Consider the following 12,040-nt stretch of genomic DNA (forward strand, 5'->3'; position numbering starts at 1 on the left):
ATGTCATCATGAAATATGTCGAAAAGGGTCATAAGTCATCCTATGGCCCTTTTTGATCCATATAAATAATTGTAATATGTCTCTATGGGTCCTAGGGCCCCTAGAGACATATGTCATCATGGAATGCATCTAAAGGGGTCATAGGTTATCCTATAGCTCCTTTCGACTCATATAAATAATTGTAATATTATCCTAAGGCTCTTAAAGACATATGTCATCATGGAATGTGTCAAAAAAGGGTCATAGGTCATCTTATGGCCCCTTTTGACCCATATAACTGATTATAATATGTCCCTAGAGATCCTAGGGCCCCTAGCGACATATGTAATCATGAAATGTGTCAAAAGGTGTCATAGGTCACCCTATGGCCCCTTTCAATATTTCTAAATGATTGTAATATGTCCCTATCAGTCTTAGGGCCCCTAGTGACATATATCATCATGAAATGTGTCAAAAGGGGTGATAGGTCATCCTATAGCCACTTTTGACCCATATAAATTATTCTAAAATGTCCCTAGGGGTCGTTAGACCCTTAGAGACATATGTTGTCATGAAATCTGTTGTAAGGTGTCAAAGGTCATACTATATCCCCATTTGACCCATATAAATGATTCTAATATGTCCCTAGGTGTCTTAGGAGCCCTAGAGACATATGTCATCATGAAATGTGTTGAAAGGGGTTATAGGTCATCCTATGGCCCCTTTCAACCCATATAAATAATTATAATATGTTCGTAGAGGTCCTAGGGCTCCTAGAGACATATATTATAATAAAATATGTCAAAGGGGGAATAGGTCATCGTATGGCCCCTTTCGATCCATATAAACAATTCTAATATGTCCCTAGGGGTCCTAGGGCCCCTAGAGACATATGTCATCATGGAATGTGTAAAAAGGGGTCATAAGTCATCTTGTGAGCCCTTTCTATCTATATAAACAATTCCAATATTTTTCTAGGGGTCTTAGGAGTGCAAGCAACATATGTTGTCATGGAATGTGTCGAAAGGGTTCATAGGTCATCCTATGGCCCCTTTTGAGCTATACAAATAAATCTAATATGTCCCTAGAGGCCCTAAGACTGCTAGTGACATATGTAATCATGGAATGTGTCGAAAGGGGTCATAGGTCATCCTTTGGCACCTTTTAACCTATATAAATGGTTGTAATATGTCCCTAGGTGTCCTAGTACTCCTAGAGACATATGTCACCATGGAATGTGTCAAAAGGGATCATAGGTCATTCTATTGCCGCTTTTGACCCATATAAATGATTGTAATATATCCCTAGTGGTCTTACGACCCCTAGTGACATATGTAGTCATTGAATGTGTGAAAAGGGGTCATAGGTCAACCTATGGCCCCTTTCGACCTATATAAATCATTGTAATATGTCTCTAGGAGTCGTAGGGCCTCTAGAGACATATGTTGTAATAAAATATGTTGAAAGGGGTCATAGCTCATCTTATGACCCTTTTTGACTCATATAAACAGTTATAATATGTCCCTAGGGGTCCTAGGACCCCTAGCAACATATGTCATAAAAAATTGTGTTGAAAGGGGTCATAGCTCATCCTATGGCCCTTTTTCACCCATATAAATGATTATAATATGTCCCTAGGGGTCCTAAGACCCCAAGTGACATATGTCATCATGGAATGTGTTGAAAGTGGTCATAGGTCATCCTATGGCCCCTTTTGAACCATATAAATAATTATAATATTCGAACCATATAAATAATTATAATATGTCCCTAGGGGTCCTAGGAGCCATAGTGAGATAGGGTATGTGTAGGATCATGGTGTGCCAAAAAGTGGCGATGTGAAAAAAATAGAGTTTGAACATGTCTAAAAGCGCTTCAAAATCCACTCTAACTTTTTTTCACCTATCCAAGTACCAAGCTTGGAAGAAAAAGTTGAGCCTTATCAAATATCCAATCTAATATCAGATATTATCGGATATCCAATTATCATATGATATTATTATTATTATATTATAATAATATAAAAACATTATATTATAACAGTATAATACATTATAACATAATATTATTAAATATATAATATAATATTATTATTATAACAATAATTATACTATAATATAATAAGAATATTATTATTATACTATAATCATATAATATTATACTGTAATAATAATATTATATTATAATAATATAATAATATAATATAATATAAAAATATATAAAATATAATATAATATAATATTTCAAAGCTATATGTTATATGTTATATATCTTATATATATAATATAAGATATTCAGGTGATTGGATATCTGATTTAGTATTGGATATCTGATATAATATCGAATATCTAATATGATATCAGATATCTGATACCTGTAGCATCACTTTTTAAAAAAAGACCAGACCCGCAGGCCCTCATTTCTCACATTTTGGGGGCCAATATTCGCGCATGATCGGATATCAGATATCGGATATTAAGGTATGTTTTTTTTTTTTTTAACTAATTTTAATCTAAATTTGATAGATTTTAGCATGATTTTGTTTTTTTTAGTTGAATCTAAGGTTTTTTGAAAAAAAAAGGTTAAAATTAATGTTTTTTTAATATATATTACATTTTGCAATTCAATAGGAATGGCTGATCAGAATGATGACACTGAGGCAGAGAATAATATTCCTCATAACCCCCCACCAAATGATCTAGTACCCTCACAAAATTGTCCACTAAACAATCCTCTACCCCCTCAAAACCCTCCTTGAATCGAGGAATTGATAAATGAAAATCTCACCGAGTTGAGGGGTTTGCATAGAACATATAATAATATACTTGCATTGGCTCCTATGTTATCCACGTTAAACACCATAGTGGCTAACATTGAAACCCTTACAAACTAAAAAAATGCCCCTCTTTGTTGGCATGATCAAATGCACAAAATGTTTGATGATGGTTTGGATTATGATGAGGTTGCGACCCTCAACATAAGCAAAGACAATTTGGCCAGCCGTTTTGCAAACCCGAAAATGGGTTTACTAGTTGACCCAAAAAAATCTAAACTATCGATTAAATGGTGCACAAATGATGCCATACATGCAAACTTTTGAGATCATTGGTGGATGGTCTTTGATATCCCTCCATATGGAAATTTAGACATACCATTTTATTTCCTTAGAAAATTATATGTTGAATTTTTGTTGAAACTTAAAGTGAACTATTGGAGCATGAAGCCCAACATGGGCTTAGGACTAGGAGCTCCTCAGGATAGACCCTCTTCCTAGCAGAAGAAAGCTGGCACTTTTGTCTCCCCCACTGATATCTCCCCTCCTCCTTGAGTGTAACATCCAGATATTATGATAGAGGCTAGCTCTCAGACTATCAAAGCCATTCATAGGCTGAGTAGCCTAATGATATCTCAGGTTAGGTCAATCCTGCCTCCTTGTGTTGATGATGCTGGTGCTAGTTCATCATCGGCTAGCTCATCACATGTTTGTGTACCTCACACTTGCATTACGTGCGAGAATATTTGCCTGGGTCCCAGAGGTGATCTTCCTGAGTATCATTTTGTATTAGACAAGGATACACCAGACACACACGCAGAGGCTATAGACCCTGATGTGAGAGAGGAGGGAAATGTAGAGGCATGGACTCCTTCAGTTTCGATATGTGTATATATCTTTTTGTTATGACATATGTGATTTAAAGTTAATTTTTATAATAGAGTAATTTTAATTTTTAAGCCATATTGACTTTTATATGTATGTGATCTTCATTCATGTTTAGTTGATGATTGAGGAGGAGCTCAGATAGATTGATGATGCGACACTCTCAACCATTTCATTTTGCCTTGAGACATCTACGGTACATTATGTTGTGTTCGCATTTTTTTTTCTATTTGATATTGTAGCATATATGGTTGCTAATCTTTCTTTTATCTTGCAGGTAGCACCTGTCTCGAAGGGACAAAGTGCAGAGGGTAAGCTAGCACACATTGACAAAGGAAAGGTAATTAGGTTCTTTCTATTTGATTAAATATCGATGCATTCTTGTAAAGTGTTTGTGGTGATCCCATTTAATTACATTCTTTATTGTATATAGGGCATCACTACTGGTGATGAGCCTATACAGATTCAACATCGTAGACCATCAGGGATTTTCATTTGCACTAAGAGCCCCATTGTATGTATAAGTATAATTTATTTTTTATTATCCTTATCTTCATAAATAAATTCAAAACTGATTTCTATGATATTAACAACTATTATTTTGTATCTCATAGGAGACTCCTAGTGCACATGAGGTCCGATGAGAGAGTTGTGTAGATTTGATGATGCAGACACTCACTCCTAAGGAGGAGCCTACAATAGTAAGTTATAGTTTGAATTCATGATTAGATATGTTATAAATTTAGCATGCTATGAATCATAATGTTATAGTTTAAATTGTAGATTCATCTGACAAAGGTATTTGAACATATACAACCCACAATCAAAGAGGTACCAGCATTGTCGAGGGCATACAAGAGGACTCCTGACCAGCACAGGAGGTTGACAAGAGAGGTATTTATTATGAAATTTTGATACTATTAATATCCATTACAAAAAATATCATTATGCATTTGATTAATTCAATTTTAGATACGTAGAATCATATAAATTTAGTAGTCTAACTTTGGGTTTTCCTTTTTTGTTTATGTAGGAGGCATTCGATCACCTAGTGTAGCGAAGAGGCTGCATTTTGATCATCCACCAGCACCCTAGGATAGTATAGTTGTCGTAGGATGCATCATGAGACATTTTGAGAAGGCATATACCACATTGTATACAGAAGCATTGATATTATACACATTTTGATGGCATGATCAACCACATTTTGTATATGGATCTATGTATTTTGATATATATTTAAGTACTTTGTCTATGGATACATGATCTTTGATATATATTTGTGTTAAATTTTGTCTATAGATACATGTATTTTGATATATATTTTTGTCATTTATGTGCACAATGATATACAATATTAATTTAGTATCTAGTATTGTTCAATTTATCGTGGATCATGTGTCATGCCCTAAATTTTACTAGTAAAAACAATTTTTTTTTTTTTGTAGCTTATGAAGTTTCATAAGAAATTACATATTGTAAAACAAGGTTATCATTGAATAGGAGTTCAAGACTGATGTGGATAGTGTCATCTGGTTGTAACATTTTAATCACAGGTGGTTTTCAAATAGATTTAATGAGAGTCTAGTTCAAGTTAGCATCATGAGTCAAAAGAGCAAGTTCAAGATACAACACTAATAAATTAGTGAGGTAATTGATATCCTAACTAGCCTTTGATACTAATATTCTATTAGGGTCTATCGATTGTATCATATGGACTAGGTCATGATTCTAGCATGTAAGGGAAGGGGATCAGAATTACTTATTATCCTCATTACCAATGTACACGCATTCATTAATCATTACAATATATATTAATGTGACAATTACTATATGGTGTGGAAGTGTACTATATCTTAATCAATTAAACACATGTATCTAGAGAATTTAGATTTAGTACTCATCACATGAGCACCCTTAGTCAAATAAGAAAATGTGCACTTATCTACCACACTATATCAGATTTAACCATTGGAAACTAGAAAAGATATGCCCCAAAGGTAGCTTCGAAGTCTACATGATGGAGAAGGGGCCACTTGTATTGATAGCATCCATCATTCAACACATACTATACACAACTTATGGAATAAACAATTTGTTTTATGTGCCAAACGTGTATCATGTGCTTGCATCCATATCTTACTGGTTACAGGTCCTCTCAAAGATTGGACCAATACTGAGTCATTTTCTCCCTCTTTACTCTATTTAGTCATCCTTATGCATTCTATCAACATTGCTTCCTCACCAAAATAGCACTCACTATAGTTTCCCAAACACAAAAATTACTATTTCAATACATAAATTAAACTCACTCTAACAAAAGACAATTACTAACTATCTAGCTCATCAACTACTAACTAATCTAGCTACATTGCCATGCTTTTAAATTTACTATTTTAATTACTATAATTAGTATACTATTACATTTACTTTTTACATTATTACATCTAATTATTCACCATAAGCTTACTTTCTTACTATAAATATTATTATTATCAAAGCATGTTAAGATTCAAAGTAGTTTCATAGTATGAATTAGTAAGCACATAAAATGAGGAACTCATAGTAAGTCTAAGGGCCAATTCAAAGTACTTAACTCAATAATAATTCACAATTAGTATTTAAACACATCCTACTACATCATTGTATTAAGTGTGTCAATTTAAATTTGTTAGATGAATTGTTTATGCAAGGATTAGGTGCAAGTGTATAAATAAGGTTTGTATATAACATACCTTGTCATTCTGACATATATGTATTCATCCTTTCATGCAACTAATGTAGTAAAATGTGGTGTACATGAATCATATTATCATTAATTATACATAGGTTACATGAGCTGACAAGCTACCTCTAATGACATGCCTATTGACCCTTATTACATACTAGCTAACTAATGCTTTATTCCTACACTACATTTTCAAATTGATATATATATTCTGTCAACTTTGATATTCTACTAATATCTTCAATCAAATCCACAACATTCATTATCTAACTAACATTCCCTCAAGCCAAATATAAAATTCACTTGACATTAAATCCAACATCTACACAGGTGTGTCATGCATTCAATTCTATCTAGTAACTCTTATCTATCAATGTGCTTATTGACTAGATAAAACTAGATTTGAGTTATTATTTTAATCTACCATCCATCCTTATCCTTCATTCTCCAATCCCATCATCCCGAAAAATTAATTCATTTTAACCCTATTATATCTACATCCAACTATCCTAATTTATAGTCTTAACACTAATTTCATTAAACCCTTCGTATTTAACATCATGTTCAATTATATATGCATTCTCATAAACTTATTTATTTCATTTAATTTATTTTCCTATATTGAGCTTTTAGATTACCATATGGTTTAATTGTTACATGTTTCTAAATGAGCCCCTTGATATAAACATTACCCTTAAACTAAGCTCAAATACACTGTCATTATCCTCTACTCAAGACTTGAAATGATTAAATAATTATCTGATAAAAATAAAAACAAATCTAAAAGGTGAATCTCCTATCTATCTTAAATCCTCATCATTCCCTAACTCTTACCAAGGCCACATTTCTTCCTACACGTGGTCCCCACAAGGTCCCACGTGGGTCATGTGCAAAAATTTGACTAATCCAAGCCTTAGGACATCTTTTTCCCATCCCTCCAATCAGCAATCCTTATGTGAACAAGTCATATTAAATGTCAACTTGACTTTCTCTTAAGTACAAATCCCTTGGGATTTCTATCCCACACCCCTTAATTTCAAGTCAACTACCTATGCTTGGGAACACTTGACCACTGCTGCAAGGAGGGGATGACTAGTGCATAAGACAAGGATGTGACATAAACCCTTTCTCCTATGCTTAGAATTGCATTAAGCTTGGTAATTAAAATCAATGTTATCCATGCATGTGATATGAACATAAAATTTTCCTTCCAAATTATTGAGTGCACAACAAGATTGTAAGCAATCTACTAAGTTTTAAATTTATACAATCAATGGTATCACATAACATCTATGGATTGTTATTATCAACTAGTTATTTACAATGCCACAAGGAGAAAACTTTCTTTCACATTTTCAAATTATAACAACGATGTTAAAGTAAATCTACGACTCATACCAATGCTTTCATAAAAATATAAACTCTAAATGAAACATGCATATACAACCTTATCAATTATTTCCCCTACACATACATTAGGAAACAATGATACAATCTCCTTCCATCACAATGGGGCAACATAAGGGACTTTTCAAAATCATAAGGAACATGAAAATTGAAAGATATGGACAATGAGTAGCATGAATATTGTCCAACATGATCGTTGAGAACATGAAAAAGCTAGTGAATCCTCCTTCACAAATGAGGGCACAATGTCAAGTTTTCTCATCCAACATCAATCTGCAAGATGGTCATTCCAAGCCATTCCCATTGCTCCCTTGGACACAAATTTACATATGCAACACAAAAAAATAACAAGGACCATGGGTGCTTTCCACCCAGCCATAGGACTCAAAGAGACCACCCCCGCACTAGGGAACAAGACTCAAACTTGGATACACATACAATCTTTCAATGCATAAACATTACATTTCAAACTTGAACAATTTTCCCACAAGGCTATTTCACATTGGCTTCACAGATGGAACCATAAACATAGGGTGAAGGTGTGTTCTAAAATGGAGACTTGCCATACCAAAGCATATCTACAATAAACAATTTTCATGCCCTCTCGGGGCTATCATAATTCAGCAAATTTCATGCCCTCTCAGGGCTATCATAAATCAACAATTTAATGCCCTCTCAGGGCCTCCACATTTCCTCCTCCAAATCCACTACCATTAGCTGCAACTCCTTAAACTTCCTTTCTAGACCATAATTTCCTTATCACCCCTAGCAAGATATGAATGGTTATGGCATACAATGGAGCCCATACTCCAAGGTTCTCAATACATTTTTTGAACCCAACTTAAGCCCTTCACCTTGGACTTATCTTCCCTTCCCACAAGGGTGAGTGTAAGTCCCATGCCCATAACAACACTCAAGCAAAAAACAAGAAAAAAAAACCAAGTAGAAATAAAACAAGAAATTTTCAAGAGCACATCACATTTTCACAAAATAATATCAACACCCATAATACAACAAGGAAATAGAGGAAATCCAAACTTCATACTTACAATACTCCACACAATGCAACAAGATTCACAATGGTGTCACACTAATCTACATGGAATGAACACCATTCAAACACTCACATGAATGCACTAATACATTAGGGGTTAATTTGTGACGTCAATTTGTGATGGCAAGAAAATGAAATGTGTTTTTGGCCTTTTTTTTTTCAATTTTAGCCCAATGCCATCATAATTGCGACAAAAAATGTCGTAATTGTGACACCACTAGGATATAAGAGGGAAAAAAACTGAAAAACCTCATTTGAAAGAAATTGACACAGGGTTCTTCAGAAAGGAAAGGCACACAGGAGACTTTAGTAGCATTGAGAGGGGCATTGAGGTGCTAACTCGAGGCACTGAGAGGGGTAGAGACCTGCATCGGCTAACTCAACGCATTGAGAGGGGCAGAGACCTGCATTGACCTACTATATTCTATGGGGATCTCTGTAGTGAAAGGGCCAAGGGCAACATTCAGAGGAGGATGATGGCAAGGTGCAAAACAAACCCATTACTCTTAGAATCTTTTTTTCTCCAATCATTATTATTATTATATATATGAAGTAGAAAATGGGAGGAGATAGAACCATACCAGATGTAAATTATCTCCTAGCCACCAAAAATGCGATGGGCTCAAGCTATTTGCAATTTATCTTCCCATGTCCTACAGATGGTCATGCATTCTCATTATAATTGTTAATGTTTCTCATGAATGCCCTTTCATTTCTTGAACAAGACACTTGTTTTTAAGTGTTTCCATTGCATGCCAAGAGCTCCATGATGATGCCTCCCATACTTCCATGGCAGTGTGCTTGGATTTTTCAACAAAAAAACATGCGAAATCCATGAAAACTTGTTGTTCCTCACAGTCCAATGCATCAAAGCTTATTTTAAGGCTTTGGTGTATGTCTCGAGGCAATGTCTTGGTAACTTTATTCAATTCTAACCTCCAATAATTCTAATCTCTGCCATGAACATGACTGCCAAGAACTTGAAGTGAAAAAGGTAATCCTCTGCATACATTCAGGAAGAAGTTAACCAGATTCTAATTACCCTTAGCTGGACGGGATTGTCCAAAGGAATGCCAACAGAACAACTCTCTGGCATTGTATATATCCACCCCTTTTAGATTATAAGCAACACTAATTTTTGCATTTATAAGCACCCCCACATCATGAGTTGTAACTATTACAAGGCTATAAACCAACTTCTTTACAATTTTTGTTATAAGTAGAGCATCTAATTGCTATAGGTGATCAATATCATCTAGAACGATTAGGAAAGTTAGCCTATTGCTCCTGTCTAGGCAATTCACTATATGAGTTTTTCCGTCCTCTGTAGATTGAAAATGGAATGGATCTATCTGGAATAGATCTTTGATGAATTCATTTGTAAAGAAGAAAAACTTATATTTCCATAGGCTTCCCTCACATCGAACAAAAAACATGCTCACTCATATTGGGAGCATTTTCGGTTAAACAACTCTTTGGCTAGAGTTGTATTGCCAACCCCACCCATTCCAAAAATGTCAATGATCTGAACCTTCTCTTTGTTGCCTTCATTCATTTGGCATAACCTCTCAAACTCTTCCACAAGCTGATCAAGGCACACCCTTTCAAAATCTTTCACAAGCATGTGAAGTCCCACTGGGTATTTGGTGACATGCAAATATCTTTTTGTTTCAACTTCTCTTTGGACAGCTGACACTATATTTTGGTTGTCACTAATACTTTATGAAAGAAAATATCTTGATAAGAAATTTTTTTGGCTTGCTAAGATATAGTATTTTTTTATATGAAAAAATGTACAATAACCAAGCATAATGGGAACACAGAGATCTGTGGATGGAAAGTATATTCAGTCACCATGATATTATTGCATCTGCAGTGTATCTACAGTAATAATCTAGATTTATTGAAGGAACAATTTAGGGTATCATTAAATCACAACAGTGAGGAATTATCTATATTGGGTGTGGTCTAAGATGAATCTTTATTGGAAAGTATTGCCTTTGATAGATTCAAAGTGTCTAATCAAATATTATGATAATATCTACAATGAAAATCAGACAATCATTTTACATTTAACCCATAACCATATCAATGAAAACAATTGTAGTTCATATGTTTCAACATATTCAACCTGGTAAATAAGGGAAATAAATAACAACAGTTTCACCAAAATCTCAATGCACCAAATATTGGAGATAAATAGACACAACTTTGAGTAGCCAAAAATGGACACTGAGTTGTTATGTTGTCAAATTGAGCAATGAGGTCCCAAGTTGAAGGCGGGCATGAAGGTTCTTCCATGAAAATTAGGCATCCATATGGCTTACCCCTACAAACTGAGCTTGCCACATTGTTCACATGTACAAATCCACTGATCACATGTATTTCCATTCTTATTATTTTTAAGCTTGGTCATGCTACCCTCCAGTAAACACAAACCTCCATACCTATTTTTGAGAAAATTTCTTTTACTAAGCATCTCTATTTTATTCATAAATAAATGAATGTCATAATTTGGTATACTAGTTAATAAGAGGAAATAGTTAGTTCAATTCATTCCCCCATTAAATTTGAAACTAAAGGCATAATTATTTAAATCTAGATTGACTTTTACAAAATAAAACTAAAACTAAAATAAACAAGATTTTAACTATAATAATATACTAATTTGTGACATTCTAGAGTTACTCCCACACATGACATGTAAGATTTGTGATGAATGACTATACTAGAGCTAAAAAAAACATGGTTCATCCATCGCTCTCTTCCAAATCCACTGGTACCACTACACACTCCTGATTCACTCTCTAGAAGAAATTGATATTAAAAAACCTTTTTGCAAATAATTCCAATCCATAACTTGCAAACGGATAGAATATAAATTCACATAATCATAATATAGCTTAATGGGTCAAGAATACTATCTCCAACATAAGCAACAACAGCAAAATGCATGATTGCATCAAATGCATTATTTTTGAATATGTTATCAACTTGACTTTTCTATTAAAGGCTCTCATGCTGAATTGTAACAAATGGTGAGCTCAATAAACAATAATCTCTTAAATTCAAATGAATTAACATAATTTCTCAATTTAAATACAACCATTTTCTCACCCAAGTCAACATTTATGAAATGCAGCTAGTTAGAGATCAAAAATCATTGTCGTAACACACATACAACTCCTATATTTCCCAAGATAAATTGTCCTCC

The 12,040-nt window shown here is 34.0% G+C and overlaps 1 protein-coding gene across 1 annotated transcript in view; it reads left to right on the forward strand.

The window, feature by feature from the left end:
• Positions 1-12,040, forward strand: part of LOC149558997 (L-type lectin-domain containing receptor kinase IX.1-like) — a 172,109-nt gene that overhangs the window by 135,157 nt on the left and 24,912 nt on the right. Inside the window, exon 2 of the mRNA XM_089831194.1 lies at positions 3,915-3,977. Coding sequence (XP_089687320.1) covers positions 3,915-3,977 — 63 coding nt within the window. The remainder of the gene's footprint in view (positions 1-3,914; positions 3,978-12,040) is intronic.

Source organism: Cupressus sempervirens, chromosome 5 (genome assembly GCF_028749045.1).
Source record: "Cupressus sempervirens isolate cs-2001-9-10 chromosome 5, ASM2874904v1, whole genome shotgun sequence".
NCBI classification, from domain to species: domain Eukaryota; kingdom Viridiplantae; phylum Streptophyta; class Pinopsida; order Cupressales; family Cupressaceae; genus Cupressus; species Cupressus sempervirens.